At 41.2% G+C, this 15,974-nt stretch overlaps 1 protein-coding gene across 3 annotated transcripts in view; it reads right to left on the reverse strand.

The window, feature by feature from the left end:
- MAP4 (microtubule associated protein 4) overlaps positions 1 to 15,974 on the reverse strand; it is a 166,683-nt gene that overhangs the window by 111,509 nt on the left and 39,200 nt on the right. For all 3 annotated transcript variants that reach the window (XM_075144438.1, XM_075144437.1, XM_075144436.1), the window contains one exon: positions 1,562 to 1,818. In XM_075144438.1, coding sequence (XP_075000539.1) covers positions 1,562 to 1,799 — 238 coding nt within the window. In that variant the 5' untranslated portion in view covers positions 1,800 to 1,818. The remainder of the gene's footprint in view (positions 1 to 1,561; positions 1,819 to 15,974) is intronic.

Raw genomic sequence — 15,974 nt, forward strand, 5'->3', positions numbered from 1 at the left:
CCTCGTTATACCTGCTTCAAGAACCTGAAGTTATTTGAAATAGTGAGTTATGATGGTAGTGTTGAAGGGATACACATCTGGGAGGACACAACTCGAGGAACGTGTATTTTAAACTAATATTGGATCATGATTTTAACACTGAGAAATTCTTGTGTTGAAATGTTTTAGAACCTGTAACTTCTAGAACGAAGCATTATTTTAAAATATCCTTAAACCACATGCAAAAGTGTTAACAAGTCTTCATGTTTCTCTGTTACTCCCACTTCTGCAATGCTAATAATTGAATACAATAATAGACATCTGAATTAACCAAAGCTCAAAGTTTTATAATCTCTTTGCCCACTTCCATCCTTCCTACTTGTTTGTTACCATTTAATGAACTATGTCAGTATGGAAATTTCAAAATTACATTTTCTGTATTATAGGGCACTCTATACACTTCTAAACAATGCAAATAAGCGCCTCAAACAGACCAGAAATCCCCACTGTATAATTCCCTATTCTGTGGTCCTGGAGGTCCTGTTTATTCTGATGGGTGATCATTACAGTTCTTGTGCACATCCCACTTTCATCAATGCTGATAAGCATCAAGATTAAGGCAAAAAAAGAAAAAGCATTCTTCTGAAAGAAGTCATCAGGTTACCTGTCTAGGAGCAAACATTTTCTTCTCTTACATAGCATAGATCAAGGCCAAAAAAATAAAAAAAATAAATCAAGGCACTACTTGTCACAGGTGAGTAGCCCCACTTGGCTGGGTGGGGGGGAACACCGCACAGGCAAAGATACAAAGAATTTAAATTGCTTACTGAGAAAAAAACCTAATGGATGACCCCCAAATCTCACTGTTTTCCTTTTTACTCAGCTAGGGAAGCAAGTATCTGTTTAAACCTCTCCTTTTTCCTAAGTAGTTTCTGATAAAGCTATTAACACTAATAAATATCAACTGGGCTAGTAAATGTTCATAACCAGCACCACATTTTACTATATATGCACACAATCAGGATATACATGCAGCAAGAAGTCAAAACAAGTAGACCCTCGGATCAGTGAGGAAACAAAGCTTTAACTATTAAACATTCGAGTCTGAAGCTCGCCAGCAGTGTGGACCTTATGAAGATGCTGACCTGCAGACCTCACCAGCAACAGCAAGTCATCGATCTTTACGCCTTGGATTTGCCATTACCCAGAGTGGTGGTATCTTGCACAGTTTAGTATTTTGAGATGGAAAGCACTGTATATATGGCAAGTGTAGCAGTCACACACTTTGGACAGTGCTGAGCAGCCCAAGGCAGCCCACAAAATATTAACATAAATAATAGCATCTTCCATGGACTAGTAATGATAGCTTATTTTACAGGCTGAAGCACTGAACAGAAGGTAGAGTAGAAAAGCAAGAAACAGGATTTGATCTCAACCTTTGCTTTTAAAATAAATTGTTCATACTAAAACCAGCAACATATAAAAGTCCTGTTTTAGCAGGCCTAGCAGTACTACAATAAGCAAATGTGTTCTCTGATGCTTAAGTGATACAGCTTTTTGGTCTTGTGCTTTAGACACTTACGTTCCACCTGAATACCATCTGCATGGGGTTTGCTTTTTGGTTCCTGGCTCCCATCTTTTGCATCATCATCATCCAGCAGAGGAACATAGTCTGTTTTATCTACTGTTTCTCCAACCACATCATCAAATTTCTCTGCTTCCAGAGTGGCAATGAAGTCCCTTTTCACTTCTTCCTCAATCTCAGGAGGTGGCTCTGTCAGAGCATCTGCAAGACTGAGGTTGTGATCCAAGTCAGCCATGCTTTAGCACCTTTGCAACCTGAAAAGTGATGTGGGGAAAAAGAAACAAACATTTTAATAAGAGACCTTTTAAGTTTACTCAGAGTTTGATGTTGACAACTGTGTGTCTCCTATGCCATAACACAATAAGAAACATTTGCTTTAGCACTCAGTAATCCCCAGATGTTTACAAAACCCCCACACCAGTACAGAAACAAACACCTACATCATCTAAATCAGGCTTTACTGCATGAACATTACGTTTCATATGATGTTTTATCAGAAGCTTTAAAAAAAAAAAAGAAAAAAGCCAGTACCTGTCCAGCATAAACACAATCTTACACTGATTTCTGCCTTGCCCCAGATCTGCGAGTTAATTACATATCCTCAGCAGCAGAAAGACAAATGACGCAAGCGAATTTAGTTCTTGGGCTGGACTCCACCCAGCTTCCCCTATGGAGATTAGGATTTTACATAATCTCTGAGGTATACTTCAGTGATGCTTTTGATCCCTTTGATAGGGTCCTGTAGCATGTTTATGTCCTCAGCGAACCTCGCTAATACCAACAAACCCAACTCTAGCCCTGGGATTTGTCATGGAAGGTGAAGTTTTAATAGTGCTTACATAAAAAAATATAGTAAAGTACACACGTACACATTATATATAAGCTATAAATTGGAAACAAAGTAGAAAGAATCACCATTTATCTTTTCCCCCCCGATTCGTATCTCAGCATTCAATTTAACTTCCTGGCACTAAACAGAAAATATACCTGAACTGATTCATCTGCTTTGCAGCTAACGCTTTCAGGTTGGCATAACAAATGCACCCATAAACAATTATTTATTTTTTCACGTTTCATCCTTTTGAAGTTATTATTAGGAACAACAGCCAACAACTACTGACATGAATTTATAGAAAGCTGTCTAAGGGAGCAAAACCCACCACTTCTGATGGACAAAAGGCACATTTCTGAAACTTTCTTTCAGAGCAGCGTTAGTCAGTGTTCTGTATGCACAACGCTATCAAAACAGCAAAGCTATCAAAAGCTCTAGTCATACATTTTAGCCATTTGCAGAAATTGTCTGGTACAAACTGTAAAAACCAAAACCATAAAGGGCCATTAGTATCTAAATTGGCGTACTTGCAACTCCTACTATGGTAGCTCAGCTTCCTTTAATTTTGCTCTTTGTGTTTGGAAGCACAAAGCAATTTGATGCTGACCTGTATTACATTCACTATTAGATAGACAATCTGTGCAGACTCTTCCTGTTAATGAAAGATTTACTCTGTCTTAGGAGTCTGGCAAGCCAATGCCTGGTTGAGAATCAGAGAACAAGGACATGGAAGCAACAAGTTCAGAGTTCCAACAACAAATTCATCCAAACAAAAGGATATGAAGGAGCTTAGGTAAAGCAAGTCATCTTTTTACAACCAATCCTCACTATATTGGACAAGAACCACAAAGCCACGTTAGGAAAAAAATAGAAATAGAGCTGAAGATACAGAACTGCATACGTAAAGAGGCACCGACACACTCACAAGAAAACACAATGGGCGTTTGTATGTGTTGGTTAGCGAAGGCCTGACCCAAGTGGCCACTGTGCAGCAGTCCAGGGTCACTGGCTTACATGGTGATGGCAGAACACAGATCCTCTTGTTCCAAAAACACAAAGGCTCCTACTCCTTGAACTACAGGAAATTCTTCGTCAGCAGTATATGGTCACTGACACATACCTACAGGCTCAAGCCTGTATAAGGCAATATTTCACATTCTTTGTAAACAATGGTATTACACTGATATTGTTGTTTATGTAATTGCATGCAAGTATATTATGGAAAGTAATTCAGTTAAATCTATTCTTTTTTTCTTTAACAATAAAAGGTCAGACTTCAAGCCAAATCAAGACTTCCAGCAGCAACTGCAGTTTTTGTTGGTTTAGATAAAGGCCCTGAAGAATTACCACTTAGGAGCTCTTAACCCTTTCTGCAGGGTCACAGCTGAATGAATTACGGTTATTAAAAAAGTCATCTTTATACTTAAGTGAAAGAGTCTTGTTAAAAAGAAGTTTCTTCCAAATAGAGTTCTTGACTATTTTCAAGACACATCATCGTATACAGATCTGCACACAACTGACCGCATTACCCTTCACTGAGTTTCAGCCAGGGAAGTAAGTCACTTCTAGAAGTTTCGTCTTTGCATTGGCCAGCCTCTTCGAAGGAAGAAGTGGGAAGAAATCTTGTCAACCATGCCCTCCCTTGCTTTCAACTTGAAAGTGAAATGATAGCATTTCGGTCAGTCAATCTCAAAAAAAATTGGAGCTATGAACATTTCATCCTTTTCTTCTGAAAAATTTCATTTAGCATAAGGAAGAAAAACAATATTTAAAATTTTCAACAAGCTGCTTCCTGATGCTACTAGGAAATGTAAGAATCAAGACTACAGTCAGAAAATAGCTACAGAACATCCAATAATTTGGGGAATGAGCAAGCAAAGGCTGGAGTGAACACACCAGATGCCGAAAGAAAAATCTGACTCCTGTTCTTCACAGCAGGCATGCCAGGTTGGGCTGATTCAGACTTTGCAGATGGTCACAAGTCCTTCATGTTCGTAGTATCATATTTGGTTCTGCACCAACGCCAGCACAGCAAGGTTTACCCATCAAGAACCTGAAGCTTTAGGTAAATAGCATTTAGGAAAACCTCTCTTTCTAACCTCACTCCAAATGCTCGTTAGCGGTAGATTACAGTCTGTAAACTGAACTATCAGCTTACAATTTTCACACGTTCACTTCGGATTAAACATTTCTGCTATTTTAGTTTCAGGAACACCAGTGGCCTTTTAGCAGCATTTCCTCTTGACAGCTTAATTTAGGGTCTGTCCAAATAGCAAGTCATTGCCATCCTCCCACTCTAATGGAAACTATTACCCAACTACTTTATAGAGAGGCCTTTTAACATTTAGCATCCCCTCCCCTGCATAATCCAAACCCAGTAGCCATCTACAGCCAACACCAGACCACGCAGAATCTCGCATTGCCATAAACATCGGTTTGTAGTCAGAGCAAGCTTGTAAGCAGTATTTAGATGGCCCAGAAATTATTTAATCCTTGTTCCATTGAGATACTCAGTCACCTTTCCTCTAGACCTAAACAATTGCACTTCAATTAGCAGAGCAAATGGCCCCAAAGCCCCGGTGGTGACAGGAGTGGCCGTGTGAGTGGGGTTAGGGAAGCAGTTAGGAATTCTTAAACCCCAATCAAGGCTAATCCCACCCAGACCATCCTTCAGCACATGAATATGCCATCACAAGCAACTGATGGATTCACAACATGCTTTTTTTGGTCCACATTAATGTGGTAGCACTTTATGAAATAGTTACTATAAAATAGCATTGACAATGTCTCTATTTCAGACCTACATAGGAACTAGGACACTAAAGCAATCTAGTTTCTGGGGAAAAATAATAATGAGGTTATGCAGACTTATCAGCAGGACATTCCCTTGTCTATATTTAACTTAATAAGGAATGCAGAAACTATGTATAAAAAAATTAAATAAATCAGCATAACTAATAAAAGCCATTTTGCATTTTTGTAGCAAATACAGAACTGGTATCTGAGGCATGTAAAAGTGCCTGGCAAATAACTGGCTGCCCTAACCCCGAGCACCACTCTGCTGCAGGAAGCCTTCCCAGCCCAGGCAGAGTCAGAGGACAGCCAGAACACCACTAGAATTGGACTAGAAGCAATTTTTCCACTTTCCATCTCTGGTGTTAAAGCAGCCAGCCTACACTAATTCCCAGACTCCCAGTTTGAACTCAGGCTTATAGAGTTAACTAAGACAAAAGGAAAATAAGTATACTGCACAGATTCTGCCCAAGGGTAGAAAGCAAATCTGAAGCATATTCATGTGTTGACCAGCTTAGATGCTTTCTATACCATTTTCATTCATATGGAATGAAGTTAGCTATGCACAGGAAGCATTCAAGAATCTTCATCAAGTACCTTAATACACCGTGCATTACATAGCCATGCAGATCAGATATTAGAGCACAAGGAATATGAATTCTGACATTAACTTTTAAGATGAAAAGGCAAAACTGAGGAACAACTGAGGTTTCAGAAGGCAGCAGTTTAAAAATGTATTAAATAATTCTTCAGCTGTGAGACAGCTGCCAAGGCCCTCTTGTTTGTTAAGGAGCAGAGGGAGTAACAGCAGCGATGGTGTAACACCAACCTGCATGATTCAAGATTTCTATCTCTGGAGGAGCCTCAGAGGACAGTCAAGTCCTCCCTGAAGAACGCCAAGTTGAGTAAGTATTTTGCTCAGAGGAAAGGTGGGGAAAGGAGCAGACCATAGCATTATCAGTCCCACAGTGACAGCTGTACTACAGATGAGGAAAAGAGTTTTCCTGTAGCGAGACTTTCCTCAATCCATTCCAGGAAATCTTCAAATTATTCCACAGCAAATAAATAATATTCCCTTCATTTGCACCTTTTTTTTTTTTTAAAAAAGGATTATTCAGACCTCTTCCTGTTCCAGCAACAGCTTATCTGTTATACCCAGTATTTGCCCCATCTGTTCTTTTTTTACGCTCAGAATCTTTGTGTACCCACACAAAGTTTTGATCAATAAAATCCATCTTTTTGTTAGCTAACCTGAAAGATACAGAAGAGTTATGTTCATTTATTACCTATATTACAGACCCCCTGTCCTGGCATCTCATTCCAAAGAGCTCCTGCTATTTACGCAACTCAGTTAGTCCCTCCCTTTCAAAATAGCTCCTTTCTGGGTCTTCCCACCATCTTATTTGATGTTTGACCACATCCACAAGGTTGAAGTTTGCTAATGCAAAACTTGTGCTCTGTGAACCGATTTAGAGAGTCACAGACTCACATCATCCTAGAGATCCCAAAGAAGTTAGACTGGCACTTCCTTGCAGAAGTTTTACTTTAAGTGGAATAACTTTCAAGAAACATCATCTCATCCAGCCACCCTCTGAAAGCAGAAGCAATACAAACAACTCTTACTTGCATAAGCCTCTAGTTTCCCATCTAGGGAAGAGTGGAATTTATTTCCTGAACTTTGTATTTCCATTTTGTAGCTTCCTTAACTGCACTGTTGTGTACATGCCTCTGGGCATGCAGAGTCTTTGAATTTAAAGTTATGATCAGTCTGACCCAGATTCTGTGCATCTCAGAGAGATGCAGGGAGAGCAGGCAAGTGCGGGCAGGGGATGCTGCCCACAAAAAAAAAAATATACTTGAAAACCTGTAAACTGTTTAAACAGAATCATACTTGGCACAAGACATTGACTGACTTCCCTCAGATTTTTGGCAGAGGGGACAGAAGATTTTTCCTAGTGAAGCGTACACACGACAGGTACCACCCTCTGCCAGTTACACAAGGCAGAGCGGCTGCTGCCTGCCAGCCCCGCCGTGACGCAGCACTTCGACCCGCTGCAGGGAGTCCTGCGAGGCCGCTGGTCTCCTGAAGTGGATGCACGTCTCATCCTGTACCGAGTGAGCTGTACTCAGCCTCTGCTCTTCCACTTAACACTGATTTGGATAGTTAGCGGCTGTATTAATGCTATATTCTCCCCTACCAAAATGAAGTTCGAGCAACCTTTATGCCAAAGAGGTAAGAGAAATCTATTCACAAAAGTAGCACATCTAAGAGGAATAAGAAACAAAGCCACATTTCCTCACTTTTGTTTGTTTAAAGGAGACACTCTAATACACAGATTTATGAGAAGCAGGTCTATTATTTCATCAGATCCACTTGCTCCTTTAAAATTAGCTCCTAACTACATACAGAACAAAATCCCTGACTGGAAGAAACGGGGACAGTGCAGTCATAATTCCCATTTCTCTAGTCGTAAGTCAGCTTGCTTTTCTTAGACGAGGCTCTCATGAGCACTTAGCAGTGGCTGTTGAGGCATAAGAAAACAAGATACCAGGGAGCAGATATATGCTAAGTCATCTTCCTTCGCAGTATCGTGAAGGGCGTCTTCCATGAAAAGGATGTCTGCATCTATCTTTCAAAAGGAGAAGACACATCAGTGAATCAAGTTGCTAATGTTTTTTACATTCCATGACTGGGCTCAACAAATCTATGACCTAGTTTAATTTTTTATAACTTTTTTCAGGCACAGTGTGAACCAGTGGGATTAATTTTGGGGTTTTTTTTTGTTGTTGTTTTGTTTTAAACAAGGTAAGATCTCTGCTTTATTTTTGCGGATGTTCTGAGCCGCAGGAAATCACTCAAATTACTAGAGGCTTCTTCTCAGAGGTAGTGAGATGCAGGTTAAGGGACCTTTAATAAAGCCTTTCCAGCAAAACTCACGAATTCATGCTCAACTCACTTACTAGAAAAACCAATGCAACAGCCTCAGAATGGGTGTCCAGAAGTATAGTTCTCCTAGTTTGCAGAAAAGGAGGCTGAGGGGCAACCTCATTGCTCTCTGCAGCTTCCTGAGGAGGGGAAGTGGAGAGGGAGGTGCTGAGCTCTTCTCCCTGGGATCCAGGGTCAGGACACATGGGAATGGTTCAAAGCTGCGCCAGGGGAGGTTTACACTGGACATGAGGAAGCATTTCTTCACCGAGAGGGTGGTCAAACCCTGAAGGAGGCTTCCTGGAGAGGTGGTCGATGCCCCAAGCCTGTCAGTGTTTAAGAGGCATTCGGACAATGTCCTTAATAACATGCTTTAACTTGGTCAACCCTGAAGTGGTCAGGCAGTTGGACTAGATGATCATTGCAGGTCCCTCCCAGCTGAAATATTCTATTCGCTTATATTCAGGAATTGCACTGATGTACAGTTACCATCTCACTGGTAGAGGGAAGGCCATCCAGTCTGGATACTCAAGATCTGCTAGACAAGCGTAAGTACCTGATAACAAGTGGTATGACGATGTACGTGGTAAGTAGAAGACTATAGATATTTCCATAGTAAAAATCAAACACCGATTTCAAGCTTTGAGCCGTTGTTCAAACCGGAGTGCAGTTCGCAGCTTTCTCTTAACTCCTATGGGCTGAAGCAAATAGGAAACTGCTCTCTGTTTCCCATTGCTCCAGAGAGCAGTTTCCAGCTCCAGTCTGCTACACCACTCGTGCTGCCAGCCTCAGCGTCACGCTAAGGGTCCGCTTCTGTAAGGCATCACATATAATATCTTATTACTAATTTCAAATGCATGTTTGAACTTTCCGCAACATCAGGATTTCAGTAAGAGTCATGTCATACAAAACCACATTCTCCTTCAGACAATACATAAATACAGCAAGAGAGTTTCCAACTATTATTTATACAGCTTAAGTAAATGCCTCCCCTCCTTTATGAAGGACAAAAGAAGTGTCAAGTACAGAGAAGGTAGATTTGAGGCACTTGTTGGTTTTACGCCTGGATTGCTACAACAGACAAAGCACTTGTAGAGTTTTTTTCCTTCTCAGCGCAAATTCTCCAATGGCTCTCTGGCTAATTTTAAGTATATAGAATACATTAAATAAGTCCCAGAACCTCCAAGCTCCTACAGATAACAAGCCAAGAAGTGCAGAACTAAAGTAAAGGGAAAAAAGTTCCTATTACTGCCTCCACAGAGAAACACAAGGACAACGTAGGCATTTCCACTCAGGACTACCAAGCCGCAGTACATGGTATCCACCACACAGGCAGAGTTTGGGAACCGGTGATGGACGCGAGGGTCTACAGAGGATTGGGGACAGGGCAGGGTGTCCCTAAGAAGTCTGGGCTTCTATACAGAAGTCAGTGCCACTGAACTCATATCCATAAAATAGCTCCAAAGGCTTGATGCAAATCTCGGTTCACTTCCACAATCAATTTACGGCCACACACGAGATAATAAACATGATGTTTTAACTTCTCACTTTAGATAGGTTTAATGAAGTTGTGATTCAGCTTGTCAACAGAATTTCAAAGCCGAGGCAGAGCTTCAGCCACTATTCCTTCCTCATAACACAGTTTGCTCAGAGTCATTTCCTCCTCCACATCTGATTATCTCACGACTTCCACTTATCAGGTCACTAATAACCTTTCCCTCAGCTTTTGATTCAGACTGCTATTCTCACTTGAGCTGCTTTTCCTATAGCAAAAAGCCTACACAACGAAGCAGGTTAAACAAGCTCTGAGTGGCACTGTACACACACTGAAACAATCCCCAAGATTCTCAAGCTGCCTGTAGCCCGTTCAGTCGTGGGTAACTGAACGTTAGGCACGCAAGGAGCTAAGACAGATCCAAGCAGAAAACAAAATGAGTGCTCCAAGCACTGCTGGTCTTTCACTTGGGAGAGGATGGTTGGTGTAAACCTGTGAGCAGGCATGAATATCAGCAAAAACATTACCTTGATTCAGTTAAACTGAATGCATGTATATGTATGGTGGAATGCACATATATATGTACTTTGGATAAGTAAAAAAGCCTAAGTCAAAAAAGGAAACAAGCTTAAGGAAGTGGAAGGGGACAGGCAAAAGAGGAAAACAAACACAAGAGGCACAAAACAACTGAGCAGAAGCTTGACTGCAGTACGCTTGTTTGTCAACTTCCCATTTAGTGATACGCTCTAAGATGTGAAAGCCGCATATTGATCCATACACAGACACGACGGAAACCAACCCAGTTATCCTTCAGGTGGGTTCGTAAACTTTTCCAGGCAGTGGCCACAAAGACAAGCTGGGAAGCAGTTACGGTCTCAGCTGGGACCCGTACTAGAGAATCAGGAAAATCTGAAGCAACTGAAGTGACTCTGCAGAAGATGCTCAGGATGGCTGCAGGCAGGGGGGCTGCGAGCACTGCAGGTGGTGAGCACGGCCTGCATGCCAACTGTGCTTCGTTAATGCTATTAGTCATTCACTTTCATGGGCATGTTAATATTTTGAATAAACAGAGAGCAACTGTCAGAGCAGAACGGAAACCGCCACAGCAAGGCCAATAGACTATGACAGGGAAAGTCATTTGAACAAAACAAGCTCTAGCTGACAAAGACCGTTTTTTTTTTTTAATGCCATACCTTCAACTTTATAAGTTGCAACTTCAGAATTTCAAAGTTGGTGGCTTAAAAAAAGTGCAGTTATTTCAATTTCATGATGCCTTGTAAGAGTCTACATAATTCTGTGTTTTATTCAATACCTCCAAAGAGTATCCATCGATTTGTAGGGTTTCATTACTTAGGATATGAGCCATTTCTCCAGTGTTTAAAGTAAAGCATTATTTTTGCTGTTAATTGGTACTGCAAATATACCCAACCTTTACAACTAGATTGCATCTGAGTCTTTAATGAACATTTCTGCTCCATAAGCTTGAAACATTTTCATCAACTAGACTTCCTTTAAGAAAGCAATAATAAAGCCAATGAGGCATGCTTTCACCATATTCAATTATTCAGATAGCGTGCGAATTAGCAAAGTAAGGCAGCAGTCAGTCTCCCAGTATTCGTGCCTCTTCAGTAATGTTAAAAAGATTCTCTCAGTTTCCTGGAGATTTCAGACAACTACTATTTTTTTCCTGCCTTTCAGACATTCATACCTTGGAGAGCCTACACTTCATCAAATGATGAAGTCTACAAAGATAACTGGGCAGAAATCCTGAACTAGCCAGAGGAAAGCTGTAAAATAACCTCCTCTCTCCACATGTGAATCTCCTACTCACTGTCAATGTAAAAGTCATAATTAAAGTCAGCTTGCAAGCTGACAGTCCAAAATTTTTCAGGTTTACTAAAGCTACATTTCAGTTTATAACCACTCTTTTTAGATGTAAACATTCACTTACTTAAAATTATCTGTACTTGATTTAACAATAAAGAAACCATTTTTCTTTAAAGTAAAGGGACTTCAAAAGAAGCTGCAGGGACCAGGAGAAGGCCATCCAGGGGAGGTAATGGCAACAAGGACAAGTCTACTTTTCTCAAGTATAGATAGACAAATGGTAACTTGAGGAAAACCAGCATGGTTTGTCTTTCTGAAGAGGATGGTGCCCAGCCTAACAAATACAACGATCAGACATCAGCTTTGCAGCTCTTGTCATGGCAGTTACATCTCCAACATTAGGCAGATCTGCAGAGTGCATTTGAGATAAGTTACAAAATCCGCACACCACCAGGTAATGAAAACCTCCCAAATGCAAATAAACATTGCATTGGAGCTGGCTAGAAGAAAGACTATTGTAACAGCTACTAAACACTGAAATACCTTATGAAAGGGCTATATACATTTACAGCTGTATCAAACGCTAAATTATCTCTAGAGGTCCCTGACAACCTCAGTCATTTGGGATTCTGATATTCTTTGAAAACTACTGTTCATGCTTTAGAAACCAATGATCAGAAGCCTATGAATAGAACAAGACAAGTCCTAAAGCACTTCCATTTTGTATCTTGAAGGCAAATTTTAAAACCAAAGCAAAACAATCCCCCCAACCTCTCTGGCCACACGTACACTTTTGGAAAGGACCCATTGCTGTCCTAGACAGAGGATAAAGTACTGTGGAGAGCACACAGTAGTGCAGTCCTGCAGTGGACATGGAATTTCATTTATGCAGTGGCTTTTGCTAAGAATAGAAACGAGACAAGGCTATGTAAAAAAATTGAGGAATAATTCCAGAATTTGCATCTCTGATACACAATGGCCAATCTTGTTCATTCAAATTTTCAAGTAACTCTCTTGCTCTTAACTTAAGAACTAAAATTACTATGAGGCTAGCTCTAGGAGTCCCAACTAGTCCTGCAATGGAAAGGCAGCCACTGATCCTGCTTACTGAAGGTCTTCCTCCTGCTGCTTCAAAAGACCCACAAGTTATTACTCGTCTGCAATTGCTTCAATTTGTCTACAGTGTGAGGCCAGAAGTCAGTACAATAGGAAAAGCTTGACTTGCAAAACTATGAAGACAACCAGAATTAATCCCGAAGGTCAGCTCCAAAAGCAAGAATTTCATGTATATGCACAAGATGTTAGTTTCTCACTACCCCTCACCTTCTTCTTCCTGCATGGAAAGGTATATGAAAATACAGCTTGAAGATAAAAGCAAATATTATCTAAAAAAGCTTCCACGTGTTGTCGCTACTTGTAAGAATATTTGGGTTTTTGTTAGCGTACTGCCACCAGAGTTGTCATGACCAACTGATGGAGCTGCAACAGCAGCAGTCACATGGCTAGGAGCTGCTGATCCTAGCTGAGAGCTCCCCATCCAGAGCACCACGCTCCCAATCCCACCCAGCAATGTGTGGCCACCAGCTGGGATGCAGCAAGTAAACTTCTGCCTCATGAAACAGAAGGAGGGAAAGAGCCAGATGAAAAGGGCTTTTTCTTGCTCAATTTTGTTTGGTTGGGTTTTTTTGTTAAAGTCTCTGGGCTCATATTTTTCTCCTTATAGTTATTTCCTAGTAAAGGATTAGGATGTCAGGAGGGGGAAGAACAGAAATGCACAATGCCTCTCCATCGGTTGGAAACGGCTGACCTGTTATTATTCACATATGGCAAGAATATTGCCCTACTGCACTTTCCCGTAAGCACCAAAACAGGCAGACAGCGTATCAACAGCAGCTACAGACACATAATAATTCAGAACTCTCAGAGCACTCTGGATAAATATATTTTATTAAATTTATTATCCAACTCTAGTTTGGAATACTAGACTTCCTCCCTTAAGGATAAAAACCCGTCCTTTTGTGGGTGACATCAGATCATCTACACTAACGTCTAACATTGATTTTTATGAAAGTAGAGATGACTGCATCATGTTTTATTTATTCATTCATGTATTCCCCTTTAGAGAACTTGTTCCCAAAGTATTGCTTTAAGTAGGACATGAAAGGTCATGAAATAGGCCCAGTTACTGCTCTGAAAGTGTTCAGAGTTGCTGATGAACCCAAGAAGGCTGGACTTACCTGTTGCTGGCTCCCTAAGATAACATCATGGGACTCAAGGATGATCACGTTCAGAAGCATTACTTCTCTGGAACACAGCATTTACGCTGTACAGATTGGCCCTTGCTTCTTCCAAAGATCTCAGTATGAAGTCCAGCGTGCACAGACCGCTGTACTGCACAGTGAGACTGTGGTTGCTAACTCAGATCTCAGAGTCTCAGCTGCAGGTTTGCCATCGGTTATACTCCCTTTTGGCCTTAATTCAGTTCTTCCTTTGCTCAGGGAGAAGAGATACTTTTTGCAAAACTTGCCTTCTTTCCTACGCAGGGAAGTAACTGCATGCAATGTCTCCAGAAGATGATGCATGGGAACTCTAGGCATGAAGCCTACAATGCTCTTTATCAGCACACTTAACAGCTCAGCAAAGTCAAAACAGCAACTTCTTTTACTATCTGGCTTTGAAGAACTTGATTCTGGTCACAGAACTTGTAGAGACAGAAAACTCCAGACATCCAAGAGATTAACTCTACCACATCGCTGGGAATGAGACTTAAATTGCTCTGGATTTGTCTGAAAGCCTGAAGTGAATTTTGCAATTTCTCCATGGTATGTACCACTGGAGAGGTAGCGCAGTTTCCTTTGACAGCAAGGGCCCCAAGCCGCCTAATAAACCACTTCAACAGACGGAAGATTTAGCACAGGCAGAGCTGACCAATGCTACCAAAACTGACAAGACTGAACAATCATGAACTGACAGTACCGATTTCAGACTTCCCTCCTGTCCAAATCACAAGTGAACACTAGAAGGACAACAAATGGAAGGAAGCCCACCTGAACCAGTCTTGAGTGTTTGGAGAAGCTTCCTTGGAACCAAAGTCTTTGATCAACTAAGGATAGTGGGAAGGGGGGAGGCTCATGTAGGAAGAGGGCCTTACACCAGTCTAGCCACAACTGGACAAAAAGCAGAGCCAGGAGGCTTTAGGAGTGCCAGGCTGAGAAGAGAGAGTGATACAACTGCAAAGAATGACCCCGGCAGACCACTTCCAACCCTGACTTCACTTCACTTGTGCCCTTTCCCAAAAAGAATACGTGGCATGTATTCATGCCTGCAAAGAGCGTTTTACTGTTGTTAATTATACTTAAGCACACTGAGATGAGATAAGAGAACACCAGCCTCCTGAATGATTCCCTCCCTTTGGGCAATTTCACTACTATTAACCACTCAGCAAGATGGGGTAAGACTGTCCAAGTTAGATTGCTACATTATGAGTTGTACCATTTCCAAGCTGATAAAAAGTCACATTAATAAACTTGCCTTAAGTTACAGCAGGATAGATACTCTGCCAGAGCAGCTTCACTGGGAGTACAAGAATAACTTTCCTATAAGCCCCAGCAGGGATTAGGGACTCTAGAAGGTGGGGATTAATGGTGTTGGCTGGCCTTCAAAAAAGCCACATGGAAGATGAGTTCATAGATAATAACTGTGAGGGACTTTCAAGCGTCTAGCTCTGCACAGGCCTACAAGCATTGAAATAAGAGACCTAAAAAAGACTGGTATGTCATCTCCAAAACCCATAAATGCTTATCTAAGGAAAATAAAGGAGTCTGCCCACCCTCTGCACAGACTTGTAAGTTTTAGCTCTAAAATGACCTATTCCTTAACTACTTTAAAAAAAGCAACTGCCCAGAGTCAGAAAACAGCTTGGTTTTCAAGCTGTCTCACAGAAGAGAGGATTTTCTGTGCTGCACACCAGGAGAGGCAGCACCAAATAAGGAGAGTTTCATTAATCATGGCAGGGAAGAGTCTCCTGTTTTCACTTGGCAGAGGACAGAGGGAAAGACAGTCAAAGTGGGGGCAGGGTACAAAAACTCTGGCTGTTAGCAAAGCACTTTCTTTCTATGTTGCATATTGACTGCTAAGCCACAAACCAAACAGGCAAGGCAAGCAGCTGTTCTGTCAGCTGCTTTCCTTTAATAGCACATGCATCAGAAAGGAAAGCAGCTTCTACCTCCCTAAGAGCAAAACGCAAAAAATAATGGCTTTCTGGCTTTTGCTAAAGAGTCCCTTCTCTTGGGAGGAAGAGAAGGATAGCACATTTCTAATATAGTAGATTAGTCAATAATTCTCATTTTTATTAGGTATTTTGTACCTCCTCATTCTTCCTGCAAGATCATCTCACTGCCATAGCCTGGAAAGAAAGACTGATGAGTGCACAAGAAGGGAGAAGTTTCACTACAAAAGTTCACCTCAGTCGCTTAGTCCTCGCGTCAGCTCCTCTAAACTCATCCTACTCCACATTTGTCTTATATATGCAGCTCCC

This window comes from Calonectris borealis, chromosome 2 (assembly GCF_964195595.1).
Source record: "Calonectris borealis chromosome 2, bCalBor7.hap1.2, whole genome shotgun sequence".
NCBI classification, from domain to species: Eukaryota; Metazoa; Chordata; class Aves; order Procellariiformes; family Procellariidae; genus Calonectris; species Calonectris borealis.